This window comes from Drosophila miranda, chromosome XL, assembly GCF_003369915.1.
Source record: "Drosophila miranda strain MSH22 chromosome XL, D.miranda_PacBio2.1, whole genome shotgun sequence".
NCBI classification, from domain to species: Eukaryota; Metazoa; Arthropoda; class Insecta; order Diptera; family Drosophilidae; genus Drosophila; species Drosophila miranda.
The window spans coordinates 22,744,295-22,772,169 of record NC_046673.1 but is presented as its reverse complement, the minus strand read 5'-3'; the positions used below and the strand labels follow the sequence as shown (position 1 = coordinate 22,772,169).

General features: G+C 45.6%; 2 protein-coding genes across 21 annotated transcripts; one reads left to right on the top strand and one right to left on the bottom strand.

Annotated features, from left to right (window-relative positions):
• Window positions 1-22,541, top strand: LOC108163366 (proton channel OtopLc). Of its 17 annotated transcripts, none has more exons than XR_004471230.1 (15): window positions 1-36; window positions 398-934; window positions 5,390-5,948; window positions 7,196-7,329; window positions 7,680-7,718; window positions 13,456-13,566; window positions 14,854-15,038; window positions 15,113-15,282; window positions 15,806-15,917; window positions 15,998-16,158; window positions 17,077-17,094; window positions 18,005-19,431; window positions 19,523-19,883; window positions 20,281-20,553; window positions 21,503-22,541. XR_004471230.1 is itself a non-coding variant. In XM_033386119.1 (14 exons), exons 3-14 carry the CDS (start codon window positions 5,799-5,801, stop codon window positions 20,419-20,421), a joined length of 3,009 nt encoding a protein of 1,002 aa, XP_033242010.1. In that variant the 5' UTR covers window positions 1-36; window positions 398-934; window positions 5,390-5,798; the 3' UTR covers window positions 20,422-22,541. The 17 variants fall into 17 exon arrangements, 15 of the variants coding, with proteins under 15 accessions (XP_033242010.1, XP_033242012.1, XP_033242011.1 ...); XR_004471231.1 differs by having other exon boundaries at window positions 20,654-22,541; XM_033386119.1 differs by having other exon boundaries at window positions 20,281-22,541.
• Window positions 22,542-24,262: 1,721 nt separating this feature from the next.
• Window positions 24,263-27,707, bottom strand: LOC108162907 (ribonucleases P/MRP protein subunit POP1). 4 transcript variants are annotated; one of them, XR_004471232.1, is made up of 3 exons: window positions 25,941-27,707; window positions 24,662-25,881; window positions 24,263-24,597 (listed from the first exon to the last, which is right to left on the bottom strand). XR_004471232.1 is itself a non-coding variant. In XM_017297900.2 (3 exons), the coding sequence occupies exons 1-2, from the start codon at window positions 27,541-27,543 to the stop codon at window positions 24,995-24,997; spliced, it is 2,490 nt and encodes an 829-aa protein (XP_017153389.1). In that variant the 5' UTR covers window positions 27,544-27,707; the 3' UTR covers window positions 24,263-24,915; window positions 24,971-24,994. The 4 variants fall into 4 exon arrangements, 3 of the variants coding, with proteins under 3 accessions (XP_017153389.1, XP_017153381.1, XP_017153372.1); XM_017297900.2 differs by having other exon boundaries at window positions 24,263-24,915; window positions 24,971-25,881; XM_017297892.2 differs by having other exon boundaries at window positions 24,263-24,912; window positions 24,971-25,881.
• Between the last annotated feature and the right edge of the window lie 168 nt (window positions 27,708-27,875).

Sequence of the window (27,875 nt, the reverse complement as noted above, 5' to 3'; positions counted from 1 at the left end):
TTCGAAGCGTTGCGAGCGATTGGAAGGGTCATACCGGTGCCTGCCACTTCCACTTTTCAACTTCCACTTAAATATTAACAATATATTACCACAATTGCAACAGCAACAGCAACAGCCACAACTACGACTTTTTATAAACAATCGAATCGAAAGTGGAATATTAAACAGATTCGACTCCAAAGTAGTTGATCGTTTTAATTATTAATGAATTAAAGTGCAATTCTTATAGCGTTGCTCATAGACTGGATTGTGTTGGTTGATGCTGCTGCTGTTGCAGATGTGGTAGCAATTGTCGCTGGCTGCTGCTGCCACCGTTTGCGGCAGCCCCCCACCCGCATTTGTTGCACATACTTTGCTAAAATATTTTCTTCATTTTTTTATTGTTGTTGCTGTGCAGTGTAAGAAAAGTGCGTTGAATAAAAAAACATAACGAAAATAGAAACAGAAACAGAAAAAAATAAAGGAAACGGATTATTAGAGTAAAGAAGAAAGAAAGTAAAGAAAACAAATTCAATTTTTGAGTGCGCATCAGACGTCGTCGTCGTCCATCTTGTTGTCTGCTGTCTGTGTGTGAGCGCGCGCGTGTGTGTGTGTGTGTGTGTGAGGGCATCCGCTTCAGGTTGAGCTGCAACGCATTTTCGGGCAGAGGCAGGCAACAAAAACAAACAAACAAACAAACGAAAGGACACAAAAAGGACACGCAATAACAAAGCGAAACAAAGCGCAACAGACGCGAAGCACACACACAGCCACTCATTGCGGCACCATCCCCGCCCACCCCGCCCCAACAGTACCCCCGGCTTCCACGAAGTATTCAGAGAAACCAGGACATACGTAATTCCTAACAAAACAAAGGAGAGACAGTGGAGAGGGAAGAGTAGAAGGAACCCCACTCCTCATGTAAGGAACCCGAAGCCTGAAAGAGCCCCCCCAAGTAAGTGATGATGAACCCGACCAATACCCTGCACACATGACATCACCCGGTGTTTGTGTGTCAGAGCCACTAATCCCATTTTTGATCGCCAAACGCCAATTGGCCTTCTCGGGTTACACTCCCACACGCACACACACATTTCTTGGTCTTCCATTAGAAAGACATTGAAGGCGATTTTGCTTCCTTTTTCTCCCAGACCTCCCCCAGCGCCCCAGAGCCCCAGAGCCCCAATCGCCCTGGGGCATACCCAATCCCAATACCAGGCCCTGGGGGAAACCCATAGAAGTGCTCGAAATGGAAAATCTTAATTGCACAAGAAATGCGACAAAGGAAAACCGCACAAAACGGCTATGCGGCTGTGGCTGTGTCAGTGTCAGTGTCTGTGGCTGAGGAGAGGTGTTGTTTGGGGCACACTCTCTGTGGCAGGCAGAAGTAAGTAAGACAGTGGTCGGAATTGGGTCAGGTCACCTTTCTGGGTGGTAAGATCACTCCGGCAGTGTCCTGCTGAAGCGCTGAAACCGTGTCAAACAGACACTTAAACCTTATAATTTCATCACAATACAATTGCGATCAGGGGGCATACTCTTAAATTCATCGATACATATGGCTATTGTTTTCAATTCTACAATCTACGAGTATCTGTGCTTATGGGTTTCTGTCTCAAGTAATTAAATATCCAATCTAATATCAGCACCTCTAAAATGTCTCATGATTTTCGTTGATTGCCATTGAATCTAGGGAAATCGTTAGGGCACTGAATGAAAAACATTGTAATTTTCTTACATATATTTCATCACTATTGCTCTTTTGAAGCACTTACCCCACTGCATGCATAGAGTAATGATTTCGAAATGATATTTCTTCCACTTTGTTTAGCTGTATTCCCTTTACAGCATTACTTCTTCCCTGTGATCGTTATCGATTCTTCTATCGATCTATGCTTCGAAAGTACTCTGCTGTCAAGTCGTTCGACGCTCGCATATCCGCTGGGAGGAATGTTAGCAAAACGTACAAAACGTAGAAAACATTTGCGGAGGGTTGAAGCCGAAGCCGCGACGACAAGCGACACGCGATTCCATTTCTAGAGGTGGTTAAATGGGTGGGTCCGTGTGTGTGGGTGTGGGTGTGGGTGGGGAGGGGTGGTTTGCAACATAAAATATGAAAGAGCCGAGAGGCAGAAAAAACAAAATGCATATTCTGCATATTCCAGGGGCATATTAACTAATGAGCCGACGACCTCGCGACGACGGCGACCAAATGCAAAAATGGGGATGGAATGGACGGAACGGACCAAGCGAATGACTGACAGACGTACATACGGATTGACCAAAGGAACGCACACACACACACACACACACACACACCCATCACCACCCACCCAAAAACAGGGGCCCAGGGCCACAACATTCGAAGCCATGCCTTGCCATGGCTCATGGCTCATGGCTCATGGGCCACAGTTCATTCTCCCATGGAACATTGCACTGGGAACAGCAGCAGCAGCATACTGTTTATAAGGTCACCCTATTTCCATGTCTGCCACATGCGTCCATCTGGTGGCAGTTCTCATGCCCGTTTCTCTCTTCCTCTTCCTCTTCTTCTGTTCTCATTTTCATTTCCATTTCCACTTCCATTTCCACTCCGTTTCCAATTGCAGTTCCAAATCCGATTCCCAGTTTGGTGCTCTGTTCTGTTGTCTTCCATCTGCAATATCCGGTTCTCAATGTGGGCGCCGTCTCCGGGTCTCCGCTGCAACGACGCTACGCTCCCCGAGATCTGCATAGATCATGTTTAGGTTTTTTAGTTGTAATTTTCCAGTGGCGCCCGCCGCCGTGTGGCCGTGCGCCCATGTGGGTGGGTGTGGGTGTGGTTGGGGTTGGGGTTTCAAATGATTGGATAGACGGATGGATGATTGGTTTGTTTGTAATCTGTCATCGGACATTGCCGGGCCTGTCATAAACATCGACAGAAGCACTGCAACGATCTCCCCCAATTCAAGTGGCATCGTTTGTTTACAACGAATGCGGTTTCCCATTACCCTTTTCATTCGACAAATGGAAGTTCTTTGAAAAATACGATGGCAAAATCTGGTTCACACGATCAGCGTTTGTTTTGGGTAAATTCGAGTACACACAAACAGCTTTGAATTAGCGCTTAAAAAGTACTTAAAGAATTAGATCTTTTCTAAGAATGTTTTCGGATAAACATTTGCTTTATTTACACATAGTACGACGTGACTCTCAGATTCGCAGGGAAATGGTATTTCTCTTCTAAAAGGAGTTTTTATGGCAATGGGATCTCAAAGACGCAAATACCCCACGGCAATGAGCAGCTTTATTCTCACACTTAATTCATTCCCATCGTAAAGTTGACACACATCACAGCCCCAGCCCCAGGCTCAGCCTCTCTCCAAAATAATGGATGATGGTCGTTCCATCGTCTCGGTCCCATTCGGAGGAGGCGATTCCAAAGTAGCTTGAGAGTTTACGAGGGCCTGCCTCAGAGGGACCCATCACTACCAGCCAAAGAGCAGCAACAAAAAATTAAGAAAAAAACTATGGCTAAAACCGCATTAGGGCAATGGTGGGGCAGACATAAAAAGCGTTCATGTTGCATTCACACAATGTTGCTGCTGTTTTCAGCTTCTTCTTGGGGGCATTTTCCATGGCCATTGGCACAGGCCAGAATTGTCGCATGTTCTCGTTCTCGGTCTCGCCTTCTCGCGTTCTCGCGTTCTCCCAACCAACACAGTCGCGTAAATTGAAAGCTTGGCTAATACCATTAACATTTGATGGCTAACAACTGTCCGCCCCTGTCCGCCCCATGTCCACTGCTATCCGCACAAGGGAACTGGCGCAAAATCTAACCAAATGTTGTTAATTGCAAGTGCCCCCCTTCCCGTTTTGGCTATAAGCAACATTCGACAGTGGGCCGCAGCCAAATCGCTATCTTGACCCGATTATCGGCGAATCGATTGCCTCTATAAAAAATGTTCTCTTGATGAAATGTACCTTTTCCATTCCACATGAACTTCTCTACTCCTTACCATCGAAATCCGTACTCTTATCTAAAATAAGACACAATTGATGCTCCCACAAAGATGTTCTCTTTAAGCAGATAAGCAGATGCATCATCCTTTCATACATCTTACACTAAAGAAGCCTTATATTTTGGCTCTACAATTTCATGTTTAAGAATCCCTAATCTCTTATCTGTATCAATTTAGAGGTTCTTGGAGAATGAAAGAATTAAGATTGGAAGGACGAAATGTCACAGAAGAAGAGAATTGTACTGAAAAGATATTTTACTCCAATGATTCTTTCTGATTTTGTTTCGTTCGGATTGGATTGCAGTGCTATTCTCTCATCTAATGGCACTTGTTGAGATTTTTTAAGAATGAAATCAAAGGGGAATTAAGGAAAAGCCAAGAGAAGATCGTTTCCATATCTTCGTTCTGGACTTACCCAGCATATTCCTGTTTTGTTTTCCCCATTTTAGGGCTCTATATTTTGGCACTCTCTTCGGCTAAGCAAATAGAGGCCACATCGATCTCTACGGATCGGTGGGTGTGTTTTTGTTTGTGTTTTTGTACACATCCCCATATCCCCGATCCCCTCGAATGCGTATGGCCAGCCATGCCCCCATGCCTTCCAGTCACGGTGTATTTTCTGCTTTTGTGCGTTCGGGTGCACCAGGGGCATTCACATGCCATTGCCACTGGCAAAGGGGAGACAGGGGGCACCACAGAGATGTAGGGAGATGTGGGTGGGTGCGCCTCTGCCTCTCTGGTGCGGCACACGACCTCGGGCTCCATTCGTCTGTTGCCCCAAAGCAGACGAGAAAATAAACATATTATTGAATAATATTCTGCAGCATGCCACATGGATGCGTGCCACATTCTGGCCAGCAGCCAAGGCACAAAAGTGCGGCACATAATCAAATCAAATTTCGCCCCAGCTGCTGCTGGTTCTGATGCTGGTTTCGCGGTTCCTGGACACACTTTAGTAAGCGGCTTAGTGGACCAGGGATTGGGGGCACGACTGCGACCACGACCACGGCTGGCTCCCTCATAAATCTGTCAAGATCTTCAATGAGAGATTTAATGGGAATCCGCTGCCAGACACGTCCATCAGCATCGCATCTGACAGCACTGCCTGGTGGCTGTGGCTGGTGGCTGTTTCCTACTGGAATTTCCACTTGTTGTTTCGTCTCTCGGTTTTCAAGGGCGGCATTTATTTTTAAGCAGAGCAGAGCATCAAAATCTGAATGTTTTTGATTGAGAAAAAAACTTGGCAAGAAATCGTAAAATATTTAGTGAAAATATGGAAATACTTGGAACACTCAATGCCAGCGATGGCATTCGCTCCACTTGATTCCATTTCTAAGAATACATACTTAATGAAACCTTTTAACTAAAAGAAAAAACCCCTGATCCCTTCCCTTCTCTTCTCTTTGCAGATCGACCAATTAGCCTAACCGAAAAGTCTTGAAAATATCAACTGCTGCTGCAAACTGTATGACTGATTTATCCACGTTGATCAACCAACAGAATTGGGGAACAGAAACCCCCCAGAAAACTAACTCCCTAAGAACTCTTTATATAGCCTTTACACCCAAGACAACCTTAGCCACCTTTTGGAAGAATGAATGGCTTGCTATCGCTAGAAGCTTCAACTATTTATTGAGCCGAGTAGCCAAGTAGTCAGCTAAAACTTGCAAGCAATCAATCAATCTATCAATCAATCGATAAATCAATCAGCAGATATACAAAAAATACACATAGAAGAGGAGCAGATACCCCACAGATATACACACATACGTAGATACACAAACGAGAGTCATCGTCAGGACCCTGGGGAGAGGAGGAATGCAGCGGTGTCCCTACATACATGAGATGCGAGAACGTTTGCTGGACCAGCCACGGGAAACACTGCAATTGGAGAACATGGAGCGGGCCAATCTGCTCGACAATCGACAGTCGGCCTCCGAATCGAATCAGGTCGGCACTGTGGTCAAGGTACGGGCTATTCGATATACTCGTTACAAGGATTCCCCCGTTCCCCCGCAATCATATGCAATATACATATCTCATTCATACACACACACACACACACACACTCAAAACTCATGCACAGCTCATCCATAATCCAGCATCCATCAGACAAACGAATGTGTATCTTTAACATAAAAACATCTCTGAAGTTCCACTTTTTTAAACAGCATTTTATAGTGAAAATACATACAGCTTTTGGCACAATGTTTAATCGGAGCTTAATCGACCTCTAGCCTAACCATATCTTATCAAATTTTCGTCGAAACTTTCGATATTAAAAGCCTAAACCAAATTTAGAATTATTTTTAAACCAAACGAAAAACTGTTCTAGGATTTGTACTACCATTATTCTAAATAAATAGCTAGACTGCTGCTAAAATACTACTAGACACGGAATAGAAAAGTAACAGGACTGATACTGAAAAAATACAAAAAAAAACTACTAGACTACTATTAGAAGAACTGTTAGACACGCATTAGGACGTGTCTAAGCCATACTTTCGTTGGTTTAAAACGAATTTTGAATAGGCAATGGTTCCAAAATATCTTTAGAACCATAATTTAAAGAAGAAGTTTCAATCATTTGATGCAAACACATTAAAACACTCCACTTGTAAAGTGCAACACAAATTTCATACATACAGTATGTACATTGGACATACATCATGCGCTTACATCCAAATACATCCATATGAATACTTGCATACCAACTCGAAAGTCCTGTAAATATTGCATATGAATTTTAAGAATTAAACAGATTTTATGGCGTGTGCGTGTGAGTGAGTGTCTGTTTGTGTGGCAGATTTATATTTAAAGATTTTTACCATTATAGAGAAGAGAACCAAGAATTGATGAACCAAATCCTTGCACGAGTAAACGATTCGCCCTTAACTTTATGTTCCTCGAAAACGAAACTGAAAATCAAAACAGAAAAAGCGAGAGCCCACTCTCATGAGTAATATTATTTCTGGCAATAAATTGGAATTGTTTCGATATTATTTTTGAAAAAAACAAATGCATGCAATACGCTTCCTTGAAACCATCTATATAATATACATATGCTATATATATGTTTGTGTCTCTGTATATAATATGTGTAACATCTTGTACTATACGACATTCCAATTTATTGTTGTTAAAAAAGTAAACAAGCTCAATGCAGGACGAGAGTTTAATCCCCAATTTTACTTAACATTCGATTCAAAAAACAGCTACAGGGAGATGGTTATCACACGAGTCCTGCACATCAGCGCACACCGCTAGTGCCACATGATCTGGGCGAGGACTTCAATTTGGATTTCGACGATGACTTCCCGATCGATGCCCGAAGACCGAAAAATGCAAAGTAAGTGCGTTCCATGGTCACATGCATCACATGATGATCCCCCCTCACTCTATGTGTTCTTTTGTGTTCCATTTCCGTTTAACATCCACCCGAAACTGTACTCTGCTTTCATTCCATTCGCTCCCTCGCGTTCCTTTTCCAAAAGTTCCAGCCGCTACAACGAAAGACTGACTGTCGTCCCATCTTCCATTCATTCTCTGTCTGTTCCTCTCTCGATCTGTGAGAACTCTCTTTATGTTCCTCTATGATCCTTAGATATCGTAGCGTAGTGTTTTTAAAATCCTTCTATAAACCGCATACCGTACACCGTAAAAAGTTTTCAAATTAATCAAAGCAAGAAACCGTTACAGCGGCATACATCAACCGGTTCTGACGCGCCCACAGCCAAGGTCAGATTTGGTATTATTCATATGAAAAAAAAAAAAAAAACAATATAAATATATACAATAGATAGTTCCTTCTTATAACCGTATGACTCTATCCCCACTAACATCCTAAGAATCCCAAAGAATCTTTGGCCTAGCCTCCCACTTACTTACGTTCTTAGTAGATCTTTCACCTGCATCTTGCGTGATGGCCTTATCCAGTAGTGCACCAAAAAATCTAACCCCAGATCTTGATCCGTCCAAGGGGGGAATACCCGCTTATATCCTCTGTAGAGTGTAAGGCCCGAATTTATGCAGCTTTTATTGTACTTCTTTTTGGCATCCTGCGGATTATAATGTCAATGAACTGAGGACACAGGCTCAGGCACAGGCACAGGCACATTACATTCCCGATGCTGTGGCATTGTTGCCGCTCCTATTTAACAAATACATAAGTAGGAAAATCGCTTACACAATGTACTAAGGGGAACGGGCGACAATGGGAGAAAAAGATAAGTTGCAAACAAATTACGCAACTTGACAAACCGACAGAGCATTCCACTCGGCTAGGCTGGGCTGGGCTGGTGCTGGCGCTGCGGCATGAACTGTCAGGCTGGAGCGGAGAGTGCCCTCGTCTTTGTCTCTGGCATAAAGTGTCATTGTACGAATGACTTACATTCGTGAAAACCAGCCAAAGACATGGGGGGGAGGACGACAAAACGCGACAGGAAAACTACTTATCGATGCTTGGCATAGGGCCAAGAGGCACTCTCCAGACTCTCCAGGCTCTCCAGAACATGGCTTGGCCAAGTAACTTATTGATTCGACTCGAATCTATTTGCGGAAGGCTGCGTCGATTCCCCTGGCTATAGCCTTGTACTGTAATTATCACCCGATTAGGCACAAGGTTTGGGCACAACCCGCAACTCGCACTCGTGTGACTTCACTGCTTTTTGTTTTATAAATAATAACTTCAGACCTTCTGATAAAGACCTCATCTGTTCATAGGCTAAAAATATAATTAGGCAAGAGGAAACACAACCCTTCCTTAGGGCCATCGAAAGGGGTGGCAGATGAAAGGCCGCCACAGTAATTATAGCCCTGCTTCAATGAGGGTGGGGAGCCCCTGCCTCATCCACTCTTCCACTCTTCAACCTTCAACCATTGATCCAAATTAGCTTTCAAAACAATCCTGTGATGATTAAGGATGTATACAAGCTTCTTAGCTTAATGCAGACTTAAGAATAGTCAACGGAAAATAATAATATGTGCTTAATCAGGAGCTACTTATTGAAATTCTGCGGGAAATGCTCTTTGATTTCAGGAATACTCTCGTACTCGTGTTCTCCAAGAGTCCAAAGTGAATCAATTTATTCTTAGTTTTGGAAGGGTTTTGAAGGAGTTAGCTTCTTTAACAATGCAAAATACTGAAGATTACATTGGGAATCCTGATTTAGGGGTGCATTTTTCCACAAAAATATAACTAATTGTAATTTCATAATGAGATATTAGATAGTGCTTTGAATAGGAACGTATTCAGAGTCGGCTGAAACTTCTTCTAACAACCTCATCTATACTTTCTATAGATCTTTCAAAAGCACAAAAGATTATGTGGGGCATGTAATTTCCATGATTATGCCCCATCATCAATGAAACGTGGTTGAAACGTGGCCATCAAGTACTCCTCCAGATGATTGCAGATGTTTCCAAAAGGAGTCGACTCTCATCGATTGGGTTTTCTCTTATTTTTGTTCACGTTGCTCGCGGGATTAGAGTGTGTGGCAGGCATTTGGGTCATGCATCCTCCTGTGGCTGGGATCAGGGTGCGGCTCATACCTCATACCCCATGCCTCCTGCCCCATGCCTCGTGTCTGTCTGCCACTCTAGGCACAACTACGACGCAGTATTGGAGTTGCGACGCAAATCCTTATCCGAGTAGTCCTTTTTTTCACTCCTGTGATTCCACTGCTGCAACCCCTTTGCCACAACACGGGCCACGGGGCATGGGGCATGCACACTGCAGTCAATGGCTGCGTCATGGCACACGGCATACGGCATACGGGAGTCGGGAACGGTAGTTCGGAGTCCTGGAAGCGTACAGATTCCTGCCGGGGGGCGGCAACCCAGCGAATGCGCAACCAAAACAGAATCCGAAACATTTTGGTTGTTGTGAAATGCGCACAAAGCGGAGGACGCAACAGACAGGCGGCGAACGGGCGGCACAAAACGGAGCGAGCGCTAGAGTTACGATACAACGACAGCAGGACGAAAAGGACGACGAACAGCGGCTGCCACGGAAACGAATGGATCAGACAGCATGACGACGCGTCGTCGTCGGCTTTACTATATCGTAAGCTCTCTGCCTCATGCTGCTGCGCTGCCACAGCCGCAGGCACGCGCTGCTGCCGCGCTGTCGCGCTGCTCACCTCTGCCGCTGCCGCTGCGCACAATGGGCAGCGCACGGCTTCAAGTGGGGGGATTAGGTGCAAGTCGCAACGGGAAGGAGAAGCAGCAGCAGCAGCAGCAGCTTAACCATGAGCGCCTAATGAGACGGTCAAAGGGTAGGCATATATCCACTTGGAAAGGCAACGAATGACAAACAAAATTCCACAAGAACTTATTCCTTTGACGTTTTGTAATTTTATTGAGCAGAGAACATTGAAAAGTCATTCGATTACGCAGAAACTAGAGAAACTACAGAACTTGTGAGAGTTCACTGCATGCGTGTCGTGCGGCAGTGCCCCTCTGTTGATTTCTAAGGCATCCGCACGACATAAGGTTCTTCTTGATCTCGTTTGGGCAGTCATTGCAGGTACATATGTATGTACTATAGGATATTAGTAAAGATTTCTGATTCTTTTCACATCGAAAGAAAGTTATATTAAAGTTGAATTTCTTCAAATATTTTGATCCTGAAACTGGAATCTTTTACATCTTTCACATTCTCCAAGTGAACTTTCCACCCCAAATGAATAGTGAGGAGGTTTTCAGCCACTCCATCCACTGTGCCCGTGTGCCCTCTTGCCCGCGTGCCTGCTCAATGTTCTGGGGTTGTTCCGGCACTGTGGCTGTAAGAAGCATAGTGCCGTGGAGTAGCTGGTTGTAAGAGGCAGTAAAAGCAGCCGTAATTGAGTTTTGGGCTGTTGCTTTTCGATGACTGACGGCTGCTGGGCCCCAACCCCTACCCTCTTTCCATTTCTGATGCCTTCCGCCATCTGATGCCTGCATCCTGCATCCTGGAGTCAGCCAGCCATCCATTGATTGGCATGTCAACCTCAACCCTTGGGTTGCAACTGACCCATTTACATGGGGGCGCCCCCGGGGGAGCTGCCTGTCTCGCTGCCTCAGGATCCTGTGACTGTAACTGAAACTGCAACTGATGCTGAAGCAGAAGCTGTGATGGAAGCTAAACAAAGAGTCTCCCACTGGCCTGCCCACTGATTCAATACTCAATTAAGAGATAGGCGGAGGATAGCCAGAGGACAGCCTCGATGCATGGATGAGCGCGGTATAAACATTTCAATCAAGTGCTCGCTACTATATGGAAATTGTATCTGCGAAAACAAAACGAAATAAAACACAGAATGTGTCCTACTTTCTGGCATACTCTACCGAAATTTCCCCTACTGGCAGCAGGCAGCAGCAGCAGCCGCATCCCAGCTCTGAAGTATCCTTCGGAGAGGAGTATCCTGAAACAGAGAGAGATGGAGAGAGTGAGAGATTCGGCGCACTCTGAGGGCGGTTACTGCTGCTGCTGCTGGATTCTGCTCGATGCTGGATGCTGGATGCTGCTGGCCCTCTGTTGAGACGAGGCCTCGACGAGCCTTTTCAGTTGTAGTTGGATAGTAGAGGCTCTTGGACGTGTTTTGTGTGGAACGTTCGCAAGGTAAAGCCTCGAGATAAGGAGCAGCACCAGTCTGGCAGAGGGAATCAAATCCATCAAAGAAAACAGCATTTCTATGCATATTCCATTTATTTTGTTTTCGTGAAAAGTCCCGATCAAAGTGTGCGAAAAATGTGCTGAAAAGTGAAGTGTTTTTGAGAACAAAAAGAAAAAAATGTATATGGCATATATCCATCCAACTTGTACCTGAAAGAGGTTTTTCCCTGCTTCAAAACTGAAACAATTTGCAGAAGATATTTTTCTAGTGTCTGCCCCTATATATACCATCCGTAGGATGAAGTGGGGTTTTATTTTTTTCCAATTTACTGCGGAGCCAGGCCTCCAGAAAACAGAAACCAGAAATCAGAAGCCTTTTGATGGGGCACCGGGCACTAATACACAGCTTATTATACAGACAAGAGAGAGAGAGAGAAAGAGACAGGGAGAGCTCTCAAGATTCAAGAGGAGCTATATACCAGAATGGAGATATATTTATGTATAAATATAGCCGATCCAATGCATACACACGCAGCCGAAGGACTCCATTCTCCGTTCGTTTTTGGGATACACTTTCCCCGCCCGGTATGCGAGTGCGAGGGTTGAAATCACAGTTGTTTACGCGGGAACTGGGGCTGCGCTCCGCTTTCGCTGGGACACAGAGAGCGAGAGAGAGGGAGAGGGAGAGACAGGGAGAGGGAGAGACAGGGAGAGAGAGAGAGAGTGTAAGAGACAGAGAGAGAGGTCAGTAGGTCGTCGGCTCCCCGGGATGCAGTCCAAAACAGAAAGCGCGGCTTAAGGCCACGCCTCATTTGCCCATTTGTCAAATGCATTTCAAATGCGTTCCACAAAAAACCCCAAGAAATCAGAAAGACAGAGAGAGGGACAGAGAGAACAGCAGCAGCAGTAAGGGATGGCTAGAGAAGGCCCAGGAGGAAGAGAGAGAGAGAGGAAGTGAGTGCCTAGGGAGAGTGGAGGGAAAGAGAGAGCTAGCTTGCGAAATTCTGTTGCACATTTCTGTTACAAAAGCAAAAGCAACAACCAGAAAAACCAACAAAAACCAAATTAACCCCCGCGAAAATCACTCTGCAAATTGTTTCGTTTCGATTTAGAGTTGCAAAAGATAATAGAAAGCGAAAACCATACAAAAAAAACTGTGACACGAAATTACAAGTGAAAGACAAAAAGACAACTGTCGAGAACTATCGAGTCTATCGAGCAATCGATAAATCGAGGAAACTAGAAATCGTCGGGTATCACGCAGCCGAAAATAAAAGCCAGCGCAACGGAGACCGAAACGGAAACGGAAACCATGGGCGGCGGTGAAGTGAAGGTCGCTACCGTCGATGTGGAGGGCGGAGACAACATGGCCACACTGCCGGTCTCCCGCTCCCACACCGCCGGCAGCACCGACAGCGCCGAGAAGAACAATGCGGCCAACAAGGAAATGGAGCTCAAGAACGTCATGCCGCAGCCGCTGCAAAGGTGCGAGAACCGAACCCATCGTTCATCCATCCAGTTGGGGCGGGCGATCATCATCAGTGGGGGCATAGGCAGTGCCCAGTAGGGAGTGGGTAGCGGGTAGTGGGAACCCACTCGAAACACACAGATACACACCCACACCGCCCAAGCATTGTATATACCACACAAGTATGCTATGGCCCAAAGGGCAACCCACCAGCCCACCGCCTCGAAACAAAACAACCGTAGGAGCCCACTGTCTCTCTTTCATGCTCCCTTCCTTTGGAAAGATTAACCCTTGCTCCACCTCTAACCCCGCCGCTCCCCAGCAGCTATGTAAATCCTAAAACCCCGCCACACCACACCCCGCCCACAAGCAGAACCAAAACCAGAAATATCTGAATATCTTCAATCTTATAGGGTTTGCTACACGTTCAAGCCAAATCCAAATAAATACAGTTTTATGCCAGCGAAAATAACGGTACAGGGCACATATCAAACAAATCCAATAACGGGACCAATCGAACTATGGTAATATGATACCTATGATGCTAACCATAACCATATCCATATCCAAAGCCCATCCAAAGCCCGCACCAAGATGTGTTCCACTGTTCCCTTGTGTTTCCATAGTCCCTACATCTTGTATGTGTACACAGTGGATTGTGGGATAATCTCTTGAACCAATAGATGATTATGGGACAAGACTATGGGGGCACCCAACATTGTTAGGATGTGATTTATATGTAAAGTAATCCACACTCGACGGAGAACCATCTCTTTTATTCTTAAAGCCAGACACAGCCTTTTACTACGATTTGTATAAGAAAAAATATCATCCATCGTTTTAATAGAATGGAAATGATGAGAACACGCATTATCTAAGGTTCTTGAGAATATTTTCGTAAAAAATTATTAACTTTCATATGATAAATACATATATTTGGTATCTCCATGAATACCATCTTCTATCTATAAAATGGAAATCTAAAATCTAGTTCAAAATTTCAAAATTTATTAAGTAATTGAATTATTCCATATTCGTTTCGATGCAATTCTCCTAGATATTTCTCCTGTTCTACAGGAGATATGACGACCATTATGCATGTTCGATAAATTCCGCCATCAGTTTCGATTCGAGCTTAGGCTTCCCTGCCCTGCAGCCTGCACCACCACTTTGGCACAGAGGGGGGTGCTGTGCTGCATGCAAATGAGTGACTGCCTAAGCAGGGGGCCACGCGCTTTGTGTGTATTTTAAGCTGCAGCCAAGTCGGTGATGCCGCTAACTGGGTCACAAAAATGACTGCCTTGCAATGAGTTGTTGCATGGCACACACACACACACACACGCGCGCCCAGTGGGTTGCATCAGAATGATATGGATGTGGATGTGGATGGGGCCCACTGTGCGAGGAGTAGAGGGCTAATCAAATATCAAATTAGGGCCAATACACGGCGGCTGTTATGCTCTCGAGCTGTCAAATGAGAGAGAGAGAGGGAGAGAGGCGGCTGCACTTGAGATGCTCTTTGAGAGTATGCATGTAGTTGCATGTCAGTCACACAGATACGCAAACTCACACAGATACACACACATGTATACGAAAGTAGGAGATTGAGACACTCTCGCACTTACAAAAACGGTTCTAGTGGGTCAACTCGGAGGGGGAGTTGCAGCCAGATCTTGACACACTTCACACACACACACTAACTGCAGCACCCACGTACACACACGTATGAGCACCCAAGTCCCAGAACTCGTACATATTTCTGAAGCCATGAACTAATGATGTGACTCCATCCCCCCCTCCCGGCCATACAGGACATCGCTATTCATCGTGACCAGCCTGGTGTACGCAATCCTCCTGATCGTCGTATGCATTGCATACGTGATCAGCGATGTGACCACACACCGCCTGCCAGTGCTCTACTACGAGACATTCTTCACGTATCTGTACGGCGTCAGCATACTCTTCCTCCTCTACGTATTCTGTTTCCTGCTGCAGGGTAAGTACAGTCGGAGTCTCTCACGAATGGCGCGAGGATTTTCACGTGCTACTGTGTTCCGTGTGTTCCATCAGAGAGCTCTTGCTGCAATGGCGGCAATGGCAATGGCAATGGCAGCAAGCCGAAACCCCAACCCAAGGAGAAGAAATCGAAGAAAGCCAAGAATGCCGATCCAGCCGATTCGAAGGAAGCGAAGGGCTCCAAGGACTCTGGCAAAGCAGCTGTCAAAGGCGCCGCATATCAGGTAAAACTACAAGAGAACGATCTTTGATAATTGACACATACAATACTCGTTTGTTTTCCATTCAAAAAGGAACACTCAGGTGGCCCTCATGCTCCAGGATCTTAGATTCTAGATTGTTTCTTCTAAGAAAGATTTAAATCATTTTAGATGGCCTTCACGGACTCTTCTCTTACCAAAAATGCCCCATTTATTGGTTCTTGTTCGCATTCAAGATACACTATGCTTCTCTGATATTTTTCCGAAACGTTCATTTGATCTTCAATGATCTTCAACTTAGGTCGTTGGCCGCTAGCTTTTGTTCAATCGATGTTGACTGATCTCTCGTAGGAATTTAATTCATTGAATAACCTCAACAAAAGTGCGCTATAGATGCATTTCCATGAGAAAACATTCAATAGATATTCACTGTTCGCGCCCCCAAAGCTCTGTCATGTTAATTATACTCTGAGGCCGCATCAATTATGGGTCATGTGTGAACTTCCTATGGCATTCAATCTCTGTTTTTCTCTCTCTCTATGCGCAGGAAGCACCCGTGGATGCCGAGGTGGCCGTTACCCCGAAGAATGTACGCAAGAGGAAGACCACTCATAGCGATCCGACGCACGGCAGCTTCTTCCTGCGAGTGGGAGCCATTGGTAAGAGGGATAACAGAATGTGGCAGAGTGTCCCATGGATCTGATTTTTTGGGGGGATGGGGGTTCTGTGTTCTGTGCAGCATTCGGTCTGGGCGCCATGATCTACATTGGACTGGAGTTTGGATCGTTCTTTGAGATACCCTTCGATTCGCCCTGCCACCACATACTTATCGGAGTGAACCCGCTGCTGCAGATGATTTTCACCTTCATGCAAATGTACTTTATATTCATGAATGCACGGGTAAGTGTCGATGTAAAAAAACTAAACTAAAGAACACTGTAAGCGTATGACTACTACTACTATTACTACCTTCTACTACTACTACCTACTACCTACTATTATCTACGGCTATTCTGTAATCGTATGTTAAAGTTAAACAAAGATTAAGTACACGAAACCACATCCCCAAGGCTTCCAAAAAGTTCGAGGTTAGTCTTCCATCTGCCACCTCTCTCTAGAGTTCGGATTCGGGTACTCGGTTTCGGGGTTGTAGGATCATTTCAATAGAAATTCGGTTACGGTTACGGTTACGGTCGACTCGGTCTCTCACCCTCACTTTGTATCTGTGTGTGTGTGTGCAACGCGCTGTATCGCGGTATCGCTGTATCGCTATATCTGTATCTGTATCTGTATCTGGCGTGATAATTGGCAGTTATGCAATTGAGTTGAGTTTCAGTTGAGTTTTCATTCATGCATTCGCGCATCTGCCACTGCAACTGCCACTGCAACTGCAACATTCGCACCCATATATCATACTCCACTCGTACCACAACCGCTATTCACATCATCTATTCGCTTGCCATGCTTCGCTCTGTCTCTGTCTCTGTTTCTGTCTTTGGCTCGAACGTAATGCCACCCACGACAAGTGGCATCCACACTCCACCACTCACACAGTCCAGTGCTATTCGGCTGGGGTCGAATCGATCATCGATCATCAATCACCCATCATATCACACCATATCCACGACAACAACACAACAACGCATTTCAAACCCTCAATCCATCCATCCATCAAACATTCATCCATACATCCATCCATCAATGCATTCATAGTTTTTTAAATAAATTTTTGTCGAAATTTGCTAAGTAGTTATTTAATGAAACCATTTTTGTGTACATAATCCCACAACAACCGCCCCACAATTCGCGCGATCGCAGACTAGGCCACCATTTCAGGTACGATATGCAAATCATTTTCTACTCTACTCTACTGTACTCTCTACTACTCCCTACTCTACGCTCATTTCTCACACTGTATACCGCATATACAAAAACATACATCCTACATATGTCTATGATACTATGTTACCGATACTCGTATATGATAACCATTAGCTTACAACATCTCTCTATAACTTACAATACTCGTATGTTATCTATGTACAAGGGATCGATCCATGTCAGATGTGGCAGTTTGGTTTTTGTTTAGTTGCCCCACCCTCCCCGATTACCCCTTGCAGACTAAAAAGTTCCTGAAAATCAAGGACTTATGTACCAGATCTGTTCCACAGTTCATGCGACAGAGATTAGGTCTTTCCAAACATATCAAGTAATCGTTTCAAAGACTTCGAGTGCCGGCGAGTATACTCGGTTTCATGACCATGAAGGGCTCCAATCCCCATCCGAATGAAGTCAAGAGTAGCATTGATAATCGCGATAGATTCCCGAGGAAATACACTCATTTGAGCTTAAGATACACATACATACATACACTTAAATCCTGTAAAGCAATAAAAAGATCTACCAATTCGAACATAACGAATCTGCGTCTGCGTGAGCGTTTCGAAGGCTTCGGGTGCCTACGAGTAAATCAAGTATATTTGCTGATCATAATATCTACGCTATAGAGTCCTCGAAGAAAACAATCATTGGATTTGGGAATACCCTCTAGGAACATCTGCAGGGGTAGTCGGGGATACGGTTCGGTTCGCCCGAAGCCGAATTTTGCCTGTAATCTACGTAATCAATGTACCTGCAACCCTGCGGCATCCAAGACTCTCAGTCGTACTCAAGCGCTCCACCCGGGCACTGCTCTCTCTCTCTCTCTCTTTTCTCCGTCTCTCTTCATCACTGTCTGAACTTGCAGCTGAACATCCACCGATTCAAGGTGATTGCCCGCTTCGGGCTGATGCATGTGGTGGCCACCAACATTTGCGTGTGGATCCGGACGCTGGTGAAGGAGTCGCTTCTGGAGATCACCATCTGGCACCAGAAGAACGAGGCCGATCCGGAGGCCTCGTCGATAGCCCACTCGGTGCGGCAGCATGCGCTGCGGCATGCCGGGACCGTTCTACGCACCCATACCGGCCCGAACAGCGAGTTCGAGGTGCTGGACGGGGAGGATCTGCTGCCGAAGGATGTCTACAAGAGCGACAATGTGCTGTCCAAGCTGGTGCGCAACACCGTAGACGGCATCTCGAAGAGCCTGGGCATGGGCGGGGATGTGGCCAGCTCCACTGCGAGCAGCATCGTCAGCAGCACCACCACTCGGGCACCGTACACGACGGCCGGCTATCAATGGCACAGCACTACTATGGCCCGCAAGCTGAAGAAGTTTATCACAAGTGCCACCACAGCAGCCACCACAACGGGCGGCAGCCCCAGCACCATTGCCAGCACCACCACCACCTTCGGCACCACCACTACCACCACCACCAGCCCATTGACCACCACCACCGCCATACCCATTTCCGCCGGCAGCACTGCAACGGACGCCATCAGCAGCACGACCAGCGAATCGCCCTTCAGCGGCCTCCAGCGACTCCTATCCAGCGCTGCCCCGAGTCTGACGCCAGTCGATGGGTCCGCCTCCTCGGCGTTGCCCGCTGCTGCCACTGGCAGCGTCTCCTCGTTCTTCAACAGCTTTGCCGCATCCACACCCAGCACCAGCATCGGAGCCGCCAGCACGGAGGGCCCGGTCAACATCATGAATAACCTTTTCGGACCCGGAATGGAGAACAGCTTCCAGACCTACTCGGACATATCGCACGAGGAGTCCAGCGGTGGCCTGGTGGCCTTCGAGAATCTGGAGAGCCTGGACAGTATCTACCCGGCGGCGCTGTCTTCCAACATTGGCACACTCAACTCCACCGCCTGCGGGCGCATCGATATTATGGGGACCATTGTGTACGACTCGGCGCCGTATCTGTATCCGTTCATCATTGAGTATTCGCTGATCGGTGCGGTGGTTTTGTATGTCATGTGGAAGCACATCGGCCGCTATCCGGGACGGATGAACGACGAGGATCTGGAGCACCGTCTGGAGGTGATGCTCTCACGTCGTGCCGTCGCCATGGCGCAGCAGGCACGCTCCGGTCGCGTCGACTGCGTTGGCTCGTCGAAGGGACTGTTCTTTGGTCTGCTGCTGTTGGTCGGCGCCCTCATTTGCCTGATACTCTTCTTCGTCTTGGTGCGTCATCAGCAGTTCTCGCTGTTGGCCATTTACCTGGCCGATGCCAGCCACTGCATCCTCATGGCCTTCGCCATACTGGCCATCATAGTGGGCTTCATCAGGTCTGGTTCTCCATATTCCTCATCTAGAATACATATATGCCTTTACTTTATTTTCGATCCGCACTAACGACACTCTATTCTCCTTTCACAGAGTAAAGAACCTTAAGTTCCGCTGCGAAGAGCAATCCAATCTGAACGACATCTTGTTGCGCATCTCGGCCTTCGGCCTCTTCACCTACTCCGTGTTCAGCATCATTGCCGGCAGCCTCAAGGTGCTGGAGAGCGAGCCCAGCCTCCTGGTGACGACCACCGGCGGTGTGGCCGTCTTCCAGGTGATCTTGCAGCTGCTCTTCATCGCTGACGTATCGCGGCGTCGCGTCCACTTGCCGGAGCACGATCGCAGCAAGCCCGGCCGCCAGATCGTCACCTTCCTACTCATCTGCAATGTGGCCATGTTCGCCATCTACACATTCGAAGCTCAAAAAGTATTCGCCAATCCTGTAAGTAGATATGTACGTAAGCGAGACTGAGTTAAGTAAAACGATTAACGCTCTCGTTCTCAAATCGTTCCGTTCTATATGTTCTATTCTAATTAATGTTTAACTCAATGTACATAAATGTGTTGATCTGTTCGTATCGCTCATGCATGTTTCTGTGCGTTAAAGAAAAAGGTACTAGATGCATGTCCCGCATGAATCTACAGAGTTCAATGCTTTTGTGTTCGAAATACTCTTCTGTGGGTTCATTCAGAGATCTAATCGGTACCTTCTATTCGAATGACTTGAGCTTCTGTGTTGTACTCTTGCATGTTGTTTGTTTGTTTGTTTGGCTTACGAATCGTTATTATTATCGAATTATTGATTCCATTTACTAACCAATATCCGAATGGGTCCGATCTCGAATCTACAGGTTCAGCTTGACTTCTATGGCTTTGTGCCCTGGTCCATCATCCAGCGCATTACACTGCCGCTGTGCATCTTCCATCGGTTCCACAGTGCCGTGACACTCGCCGAAATCTGGAAGACCACCTACAAGGCACGCCTGGAGTAAGCAACGAGGCGGTACGCAGGCTGCAGTCCCCCAGGCCGCTGGATGTCGAGGGAGTTATGAAAATGCACCAAAAAAAAACCAAAATGTAGCGAACCCAAAAACCAAAACGCAAACAGAAATCAAGTGAAAAAAGTTAGTTTCTAATTACGTATTAAACATTATGCAAAAAAAACCCTACCATATAATTATATATATTATATACTTTTTTTGTTTATGGTTTATGTTATGTTAGGTTAAACCTAAAGCAAACGCGAAACCAATGCGAAAATTCAAACGAATCGAACGAACGATATCGAAACGATCGACAAACGATAAGAGAGAGGGCATATGCAACCCTGCTTCCGGAATCGCCGGATGATCGCCTAATGCTTTCTCCATTTGCTTTTCTTATTTTTTAGTTTGTTAATCATGGGAAAAACTTACGGAATCTAAGAACTAAGTCATAGTGTTTACAGAACCTGCACCCCGAACCCACTCCCCAGAATCACATGGCACACGAATACGTTTAATCTCAGTTGAATATTAAATTATTAGTTAATTTCTTTAACACGCTGCAATACAATACCAAGATAATATTAATTTTATAATTGTTTTATCATTATCCAAACATTAAAAAAAAAAAACAAAAAACGAAACAAAACAAAACAAAACAAAAAAGAACATAAAAAACCAATTAAAATTCATATATCGAATAAGACGTGAATTATTCTACAAAATGGTTGTTTACTTTTCGAGTTTGCTCAATGAGTAGGTAAGGAATATCCCTCCTGGGAGTGGAACGACGACCCCCTAGACACACACAGACGCACAGTCACACCAACACACAGGACACAGACAAACATATATTGCCATGAAGAAGCAGCAAACCGGAAACGGATGTGAACACATTTCAACTTCAATCTTTACCAAAAAAAAAACAAAAAAAAAAAACAAAAACAACAACCAGCCGAACAACAACAAAACTGTGATGAATACCATAAATTTGTTCTCTTCATGAATATCTCTCATTTTCTTCTCTCATTTTTATCTGCAAGAACTTATGAGTTTTTTGTATATTAATTATATTTTCGTGCATTTTCAGCTGCATTTCAGTTAACGGTCGCAAAAACTTTTGTAAGAATTTAAGCGAAACACGAATGGCGTTGCAACAACTTCATGGCACCAAAAAAAAAAAAACAAAAACAACAAAAAACTAAAAACTAAAGAAAACCAAATGAAAAACCAAATAAATTGTGGCATTCTGAGGCCAAAAATGAAAAAAAAAATGAAAAAAATAAAAAAAGAACAAAACACATTTTTAATATACATTATATAAAAGTTTATAAATGTCCATTTTTTGATTATTAGTAGTGATGTTAAACGAAAACCAAAAAGCAACAAAAGAAAGCATAATTAACGATAAACATAATACTAATAATAATTGAAAAAGAAAAAATATTGTATGTATGTTATAGCATAGGATCGAAGCGAACCTTTTCGCCGAGAATCTAAACAGAATACAGAACACATAGGAAAAGAAAGTGAAAGTGAAAGCGAAAGTAAGGGTAAAAGTAAAATTTAAAATGAAGTAAAGTACCGAGAATGTACCGAAAGAATGATAACGATTTACGAATACGAATACTATCCCCGCATTTATGAAACAAACAAAAGATCCATGAAAACCCAAAGCAAAAAAAAAAGAAAAGGGAAACACAATTTGAAACACAATCTACAATGTTAAGAGGACATTTTGAAAGATATATTGCCACGTATATCTATAAATATATGTATACTAACCCACCAAATTCAAAGTATTTCAACGTTTTATACACACGAAGAGGATGCGCAGATCAATACACCTTCCCCCAAAAGAACGCCCATGAAAGTCCTATACCCCCCTATCTATCACTATGCCCCAGAAAACAGCTGAAACTTGAAGAAAAGGAAAGAAAATGTAAACGAATACGAATACGAAAGAGTTTGCTAAAGACCAAAGAAAAAGGACATCAAATGAGGGACAAATCAAGAGAAAAGTGAAAATAGAAAAAAGAATTTGAGAGTTGAATTTTGAAAGAATTTGTCGCCGGTGGAGGGAAACACACTGCCCGTCAAGTGATCCACGAGAGTACATGAATCTACAACAAGTCTCTATACACAAAAAAAATACATGCTAAACACGCTCTAACGATATAAATGTATTCTATATGTATGTGTGTGTATTTGTATTTCCAGATTAGGGCCATATATATACATATATACGATTCTATATACAATCCAACAAAACAAAAGAAACCAAATTCAAAATATATATGTATATATATATATATTTATATATATATATATATATATGTATGTGTATGTTTCAAACTTAAAGGAAATCCAGAGGTCAAAGAATATGAGAGATGAGCAAAATGTGGATGGTAAAAGCTGAAAAGATCAAAGCAAAAAGAAAAAAGCAAAAAGCATCAGTATACAATATACAATACTCTCGTAATAGATAAAGCCAAAATCGAACAAATCATAAGTAGTTCAGCACACAGATACTCCACACACACACACACACACACACACACACAGACAGACATATAAAGGACATGAATATATTCAAAGTTTGCGAATCAAATTCAGTTTGAAACTTGTACTTGTGTAGGCTTTTAGTAATTGTAATTGTAATTGAATGAAGAATATTCATACGAGCATCACACATACATACATACTACATATATATGTATACATACATACATATATTATATATATATATATATATATATATATATAAATCTAATTGTTTTTTCTTTAAAATTTAGTTAAACATAAGATCGAATCATATTTTATGTCAACAACAAACAACAAAGTAAAGCGAATAAAAAAAAAGCTAATCACAGCCGAAGACCGAAATATTTATTAAATGTTTCAACTAAGTTGTATAATTATAAGTGAAAGTTTACATAATGGAATTATGTATCTGTATCTAAGTGAAAAGACAGACCAGACAGCATTCTTGGACAGCATTTCGGGCCAGAGATTTGAAGGATGGATCTCCAGAGCTCTGGCTAGATGGAGAACGGAAAACTATATCGATAATCGATAATCGATGGGGCTGAAATTAATGAACGAAAATTCGAAAGGAAAACGCAACTTAACGCACAACAACAACAAAAACAAGAGAAACACCAGAAACAAAACAGCTATAAAATTTCCCCAAGTAACGAAAAAAAAAACACCACAAACAACCATATAAGTATATATAGAGTACATATGTATACATAAGCAGTATATAGACAATTTCAATAACTGATAAATATACAATATATATATATATACACACTTATATATAAAGATAAAGCCCAACAGCGAAAGCAAAAATTCAAGTTCATTTTTCCATAACCAAAACCAAACCAAATCGAAACCGAAATCGAAGTCGAATACGAATAATTCAACAATTAAAAGTGAATACACACTCGTATAATATATGATACATCCATCCCCCCTGCCCCACATAAACAATTGTAAGCAATTTTTTAATCATTGTCGCATTTTAGAAACGATATTGAAGATGAAGATAAAATCGATAGCGAACAAAAAGAAAACTAAATTAAACCATTTCCAAGCGCGAATACATTTCGAATTGTTCGAAGCCCACACACACACACACACACGCAGAGACACACACACATTCCAACGTATTCACAACACTAACATTTACAGCCACACCCCACACACACACTCACTCGATTGAATACATTGCATAACGAATACAAAGATACAAATTGAATTAAAAACAAGTTGGATGTGGAGGTGGATGATGGTAAACGAAGCAAGAATGACATACAAGTAATTTTAAATTGAATAAAAATTAGTATTAAATATGTACAACAAATTTCCAAATGCGTTTTATTTTCAACAAATTCGAACGATTCTTCGACGGGAGCATTACAGATATCCGGACTGGTTCGATACACCGCAGGATCTCAAACAATTTAGATCCCAGTCAAAAATCTTTGGATCAATGGACATCGCGAATCCAATAGCAGCACACCTCTGGAGTGGCCTACTACTCGCCCATTCCAAGCTCTCGTTCTCTTCCCAGTTGCTCGCTCATTGGACTTCGTTTCTTTTCCATCTCTTCTCCAGAGGAAAAAACATTTTTCTCCTGCTGATTCTAATTTCTCGATTCCTTCCTCGAACCTGCCAGAACTACCGGAATTAACATGAAACAAAGGAGTTATTATCTTCTTCAATATCATTTCCATCATCATACCAATATCCAAAACTATTTTCCACACGAGATTTGTCTTCAAATCGTAAGAGACCTTCTTGATGTTCCCTTCACACCAAAGAAACCTCAAAAATAGAACTAATTGTACGGAAAGGTCTTTCGCATTTCGGTTTTTAGCATTGATTTCCACCGAAAATTACATCTCAATCGAATTTTCAAGGTGACTGGGCGAGTTGTTCATTTTGAGTTTACATTAAACCAAACTAAAGGCAGCGACAATTCGGATCAATCATCTGCTAAGATCATAATCTATTTCGTATATCTCGGATATATATTAGGCACTATACATACATTGGCTATCAGCTAATCCTCGGATCAAAAGGTCTGGGCGGCCACATTTAGATTCACTTGGACGGTAGCCCAGCGATAGTCGCGGCTGTCGGGGTCGCGCACCAGGCACATCGGCTGCAGTTGGCGTCCCTTGGAGTCCTTCAGGTTGCTCAACAAATGCTGCAGGCCGCCGGGAGTAACATAGCCGACGGCACAGACGGTCGCCTCCGTGAAGCTGAAGCCGGCCGTAGTCACGTAGCCGAAGACCTCGCGGCTGCACTGGCGTCGCACGCTATCGCTCGTCTCGGCGGGGTCTGTGGGCAGCCAGAGGCGGCACATCTCCAAGAGGTGGGCTCGGACCAGGGGCGCCGTGTTGGCCGGTCGGATATGGACACGCCTGGTGGCCGTCTCCTGGAGGCGCCGCTTCTCGCGCACTCGTCGGGCCCGCAGGCGCTTCAGCTTGATTTTGTGGTCACTGCGGAGGTCCTTGCGCGTCCGCTCATTGAGATCGGGCTGCGGAGGCTCTATGTGGACGGGCGCCTGCTCGTTCCGACTGATCTGACGCCAGCGTTGCTTGTAATCGGCAGCCGAGGGCAGACATATCAGGGCATTGTCCTTCACATGTCCACGCGCCTTCAGACGTAGCTGGATCTGGATGAGGCAGTCGTCGGGCACCTGGTCGGGTAGAGGCTGGTGTAGCCGCAGACAATCGCCGATCGACTCCAGCAGCTCTCGGTGTCGCAGGACGTGGTACGATCCAACGGCTGGACTGGAGGTGGCAGCAGTGGTCTGCCAGTCCCGCACCAGGTGCTTCCAAGGGGCACTGAAGGGGCTGGCCACTGCCAGCTTCCGGTAGTTGGTGCGTTTGTTGGGCGGCAGGCGGAAGTAGCGAGCGCGCCGCTCCTCGGCAGCCGCAGACGCCAGCTTCAGCCCTGGAAATAAATACCCAAATGGGGAATATAGTGTGTCTTCTCAGAGCGCACCCACTTACCCGCCAAAGTGTCGGCCAGATGCTGCTCGCCGCCAGACTCCCTGGCCACCGAATCGAGCTCCCGCAGGCCGCCCGGCCTGGCGCCCCACATGGTGAGTGTTAGCCAGAGGGCCATGCCGTACTTGGCCGGCGCAATCACGTCCCAGCCGCAGCCGTAGCCCAGGCGCTTGTATTCGGGATCCTGGGAGCCGGGTCGCTGGATCAGCAGGAGTGGAACCGCCTGCATCTGGTCCTCGAAGGCACACGGTACTCCGGGAACTACAGCGTGCTGCTGGCGCAGCTCCTGGTAGTGCTGCGTGGACATTATGCCCCTGGCCAGACGCTCCCTCTCCTCCCGCAGCCAGAGCGGACTCTGGGCCAGGCACTCGGGCGGACTGAGCAGGAGATTACCAGCTGGCACCGCTCCAGCACGAGATTCCGCCTTAGTGCGCTTGCAGGGACGCTGCAGGCGGGGATCCACGATGTGGAGGCCCAAAATGAGGTTCGAGAGCACCTCGTTAGGGGAATGCAGTTGGAGAGCGGCTTCGCAGTAGTCGGCCTGGGCCGCCTGGACTCCAAGCTGATCCCTCCGATGCGCCCGCAGGCTGGATGCCAGCACTCGCTGTGCCTGGGGTCCCGTCAGGCGAAAGCGGTTGAACTCCTGCCGCAACACCAGCAGCTGGATGCTGCCGTTCGTGTTGGAGTAGTGGGCGTGGCGTTCAAAAGCCTTGGTCTGTGTCCAGAAACGCAACGGCTTCTCTTTTTGCTCCTTCGCTGGCTTTTCCTCCAAGGGTAGCGTCTGTTGTCGCCTGGACTGCAGCAGGAACACTCTCTGCAGCTGCTCGACGGTAGCCTGGGCGGCACTGGGATGCAGCCAGAGCCAAAGTGTGCGTGTATCCTGTGTGGATGTCACTCCTTCCTCCAGGGGTCGCCACATGAAGCTGGCACGCTGGAGAGCACCGCGAGGATACTGGCTATCGGCGAAGAGCTCCACGCTTCCCTCGCGACGGCCCGTAAGAAAAGTTCTCGCCGTCACGCTCAAGCCGCACTCAGGGCTGGTCAGGCGGGCGAATCCCTTGCGCAACGACTCTAGGCTACCTTGAAGCTCGACGCAGGTGTAGTAGGAGATGTCCTGGAGCAGGCAGTGCTGGACGCTTGCCCGATAGCAGGCGCGGTAGGTTTTGTCGCAACTGGCGTTGGCCAGGCGGTAGCCCCAACGGTCCACCATGTGGAAGCGCTTGGCGTGCCAGATGTGCGTCTCCAGCCAGTGGTGCCGCCGCTGGCGGCGCACGTACTCCTTCAGCAGGTTACCGGGCCGGCGCCGGTACTTGCGCGAGGGACGTTTCCGGATCACCGGGTCGTTTCCGCCCTTGCTCATCTGGTTCTTGTGGGCGTGGCGGTACTTGCGCGGCAACCGCTTCGGATGGTGGGACATGGCGCGACGCCGCATGTGCTTGGGCAGCGACTGGAAGATCAGTTTGCTGCTGACTGGACTCAAGGCCTCGGCGATGAGTCCCTTAATCTCGTTCAGCGCACCCGCCGCGTAGCGGTAGGTAGACACGTGCGTGGGCAGTGTGATCCGGCCGCCCATGCGGGCATCGTACTCCAGTTTCTGTGTGCTCATGATGGGGCCGGGCCGCAATCTTCAGCATAAATTGTACTTCGAAAACGCTTTCGGAAGATCAAAACAAACTGAATCCGCGGCACGTGGCAATATGGTCACACTACGGCTGCCAAACCATCAACAGCACTATCGATAAGTGCGCAGCGATATTGTACGATGTATCGTCGTAGAGATTCCTGTTACCAGCTATTGGTATTGGTTATTCGTTTAAATTTCTCTTGGCCGTAAACATCAAACAAAATTGTGAGCTGTTAATCCCGTTTCGTCTTGTGTTGATGTGTTGTCCAAATTCAAAAACTCAAGTAAACCGCAATTTAAGCTAGCCGCCCAAC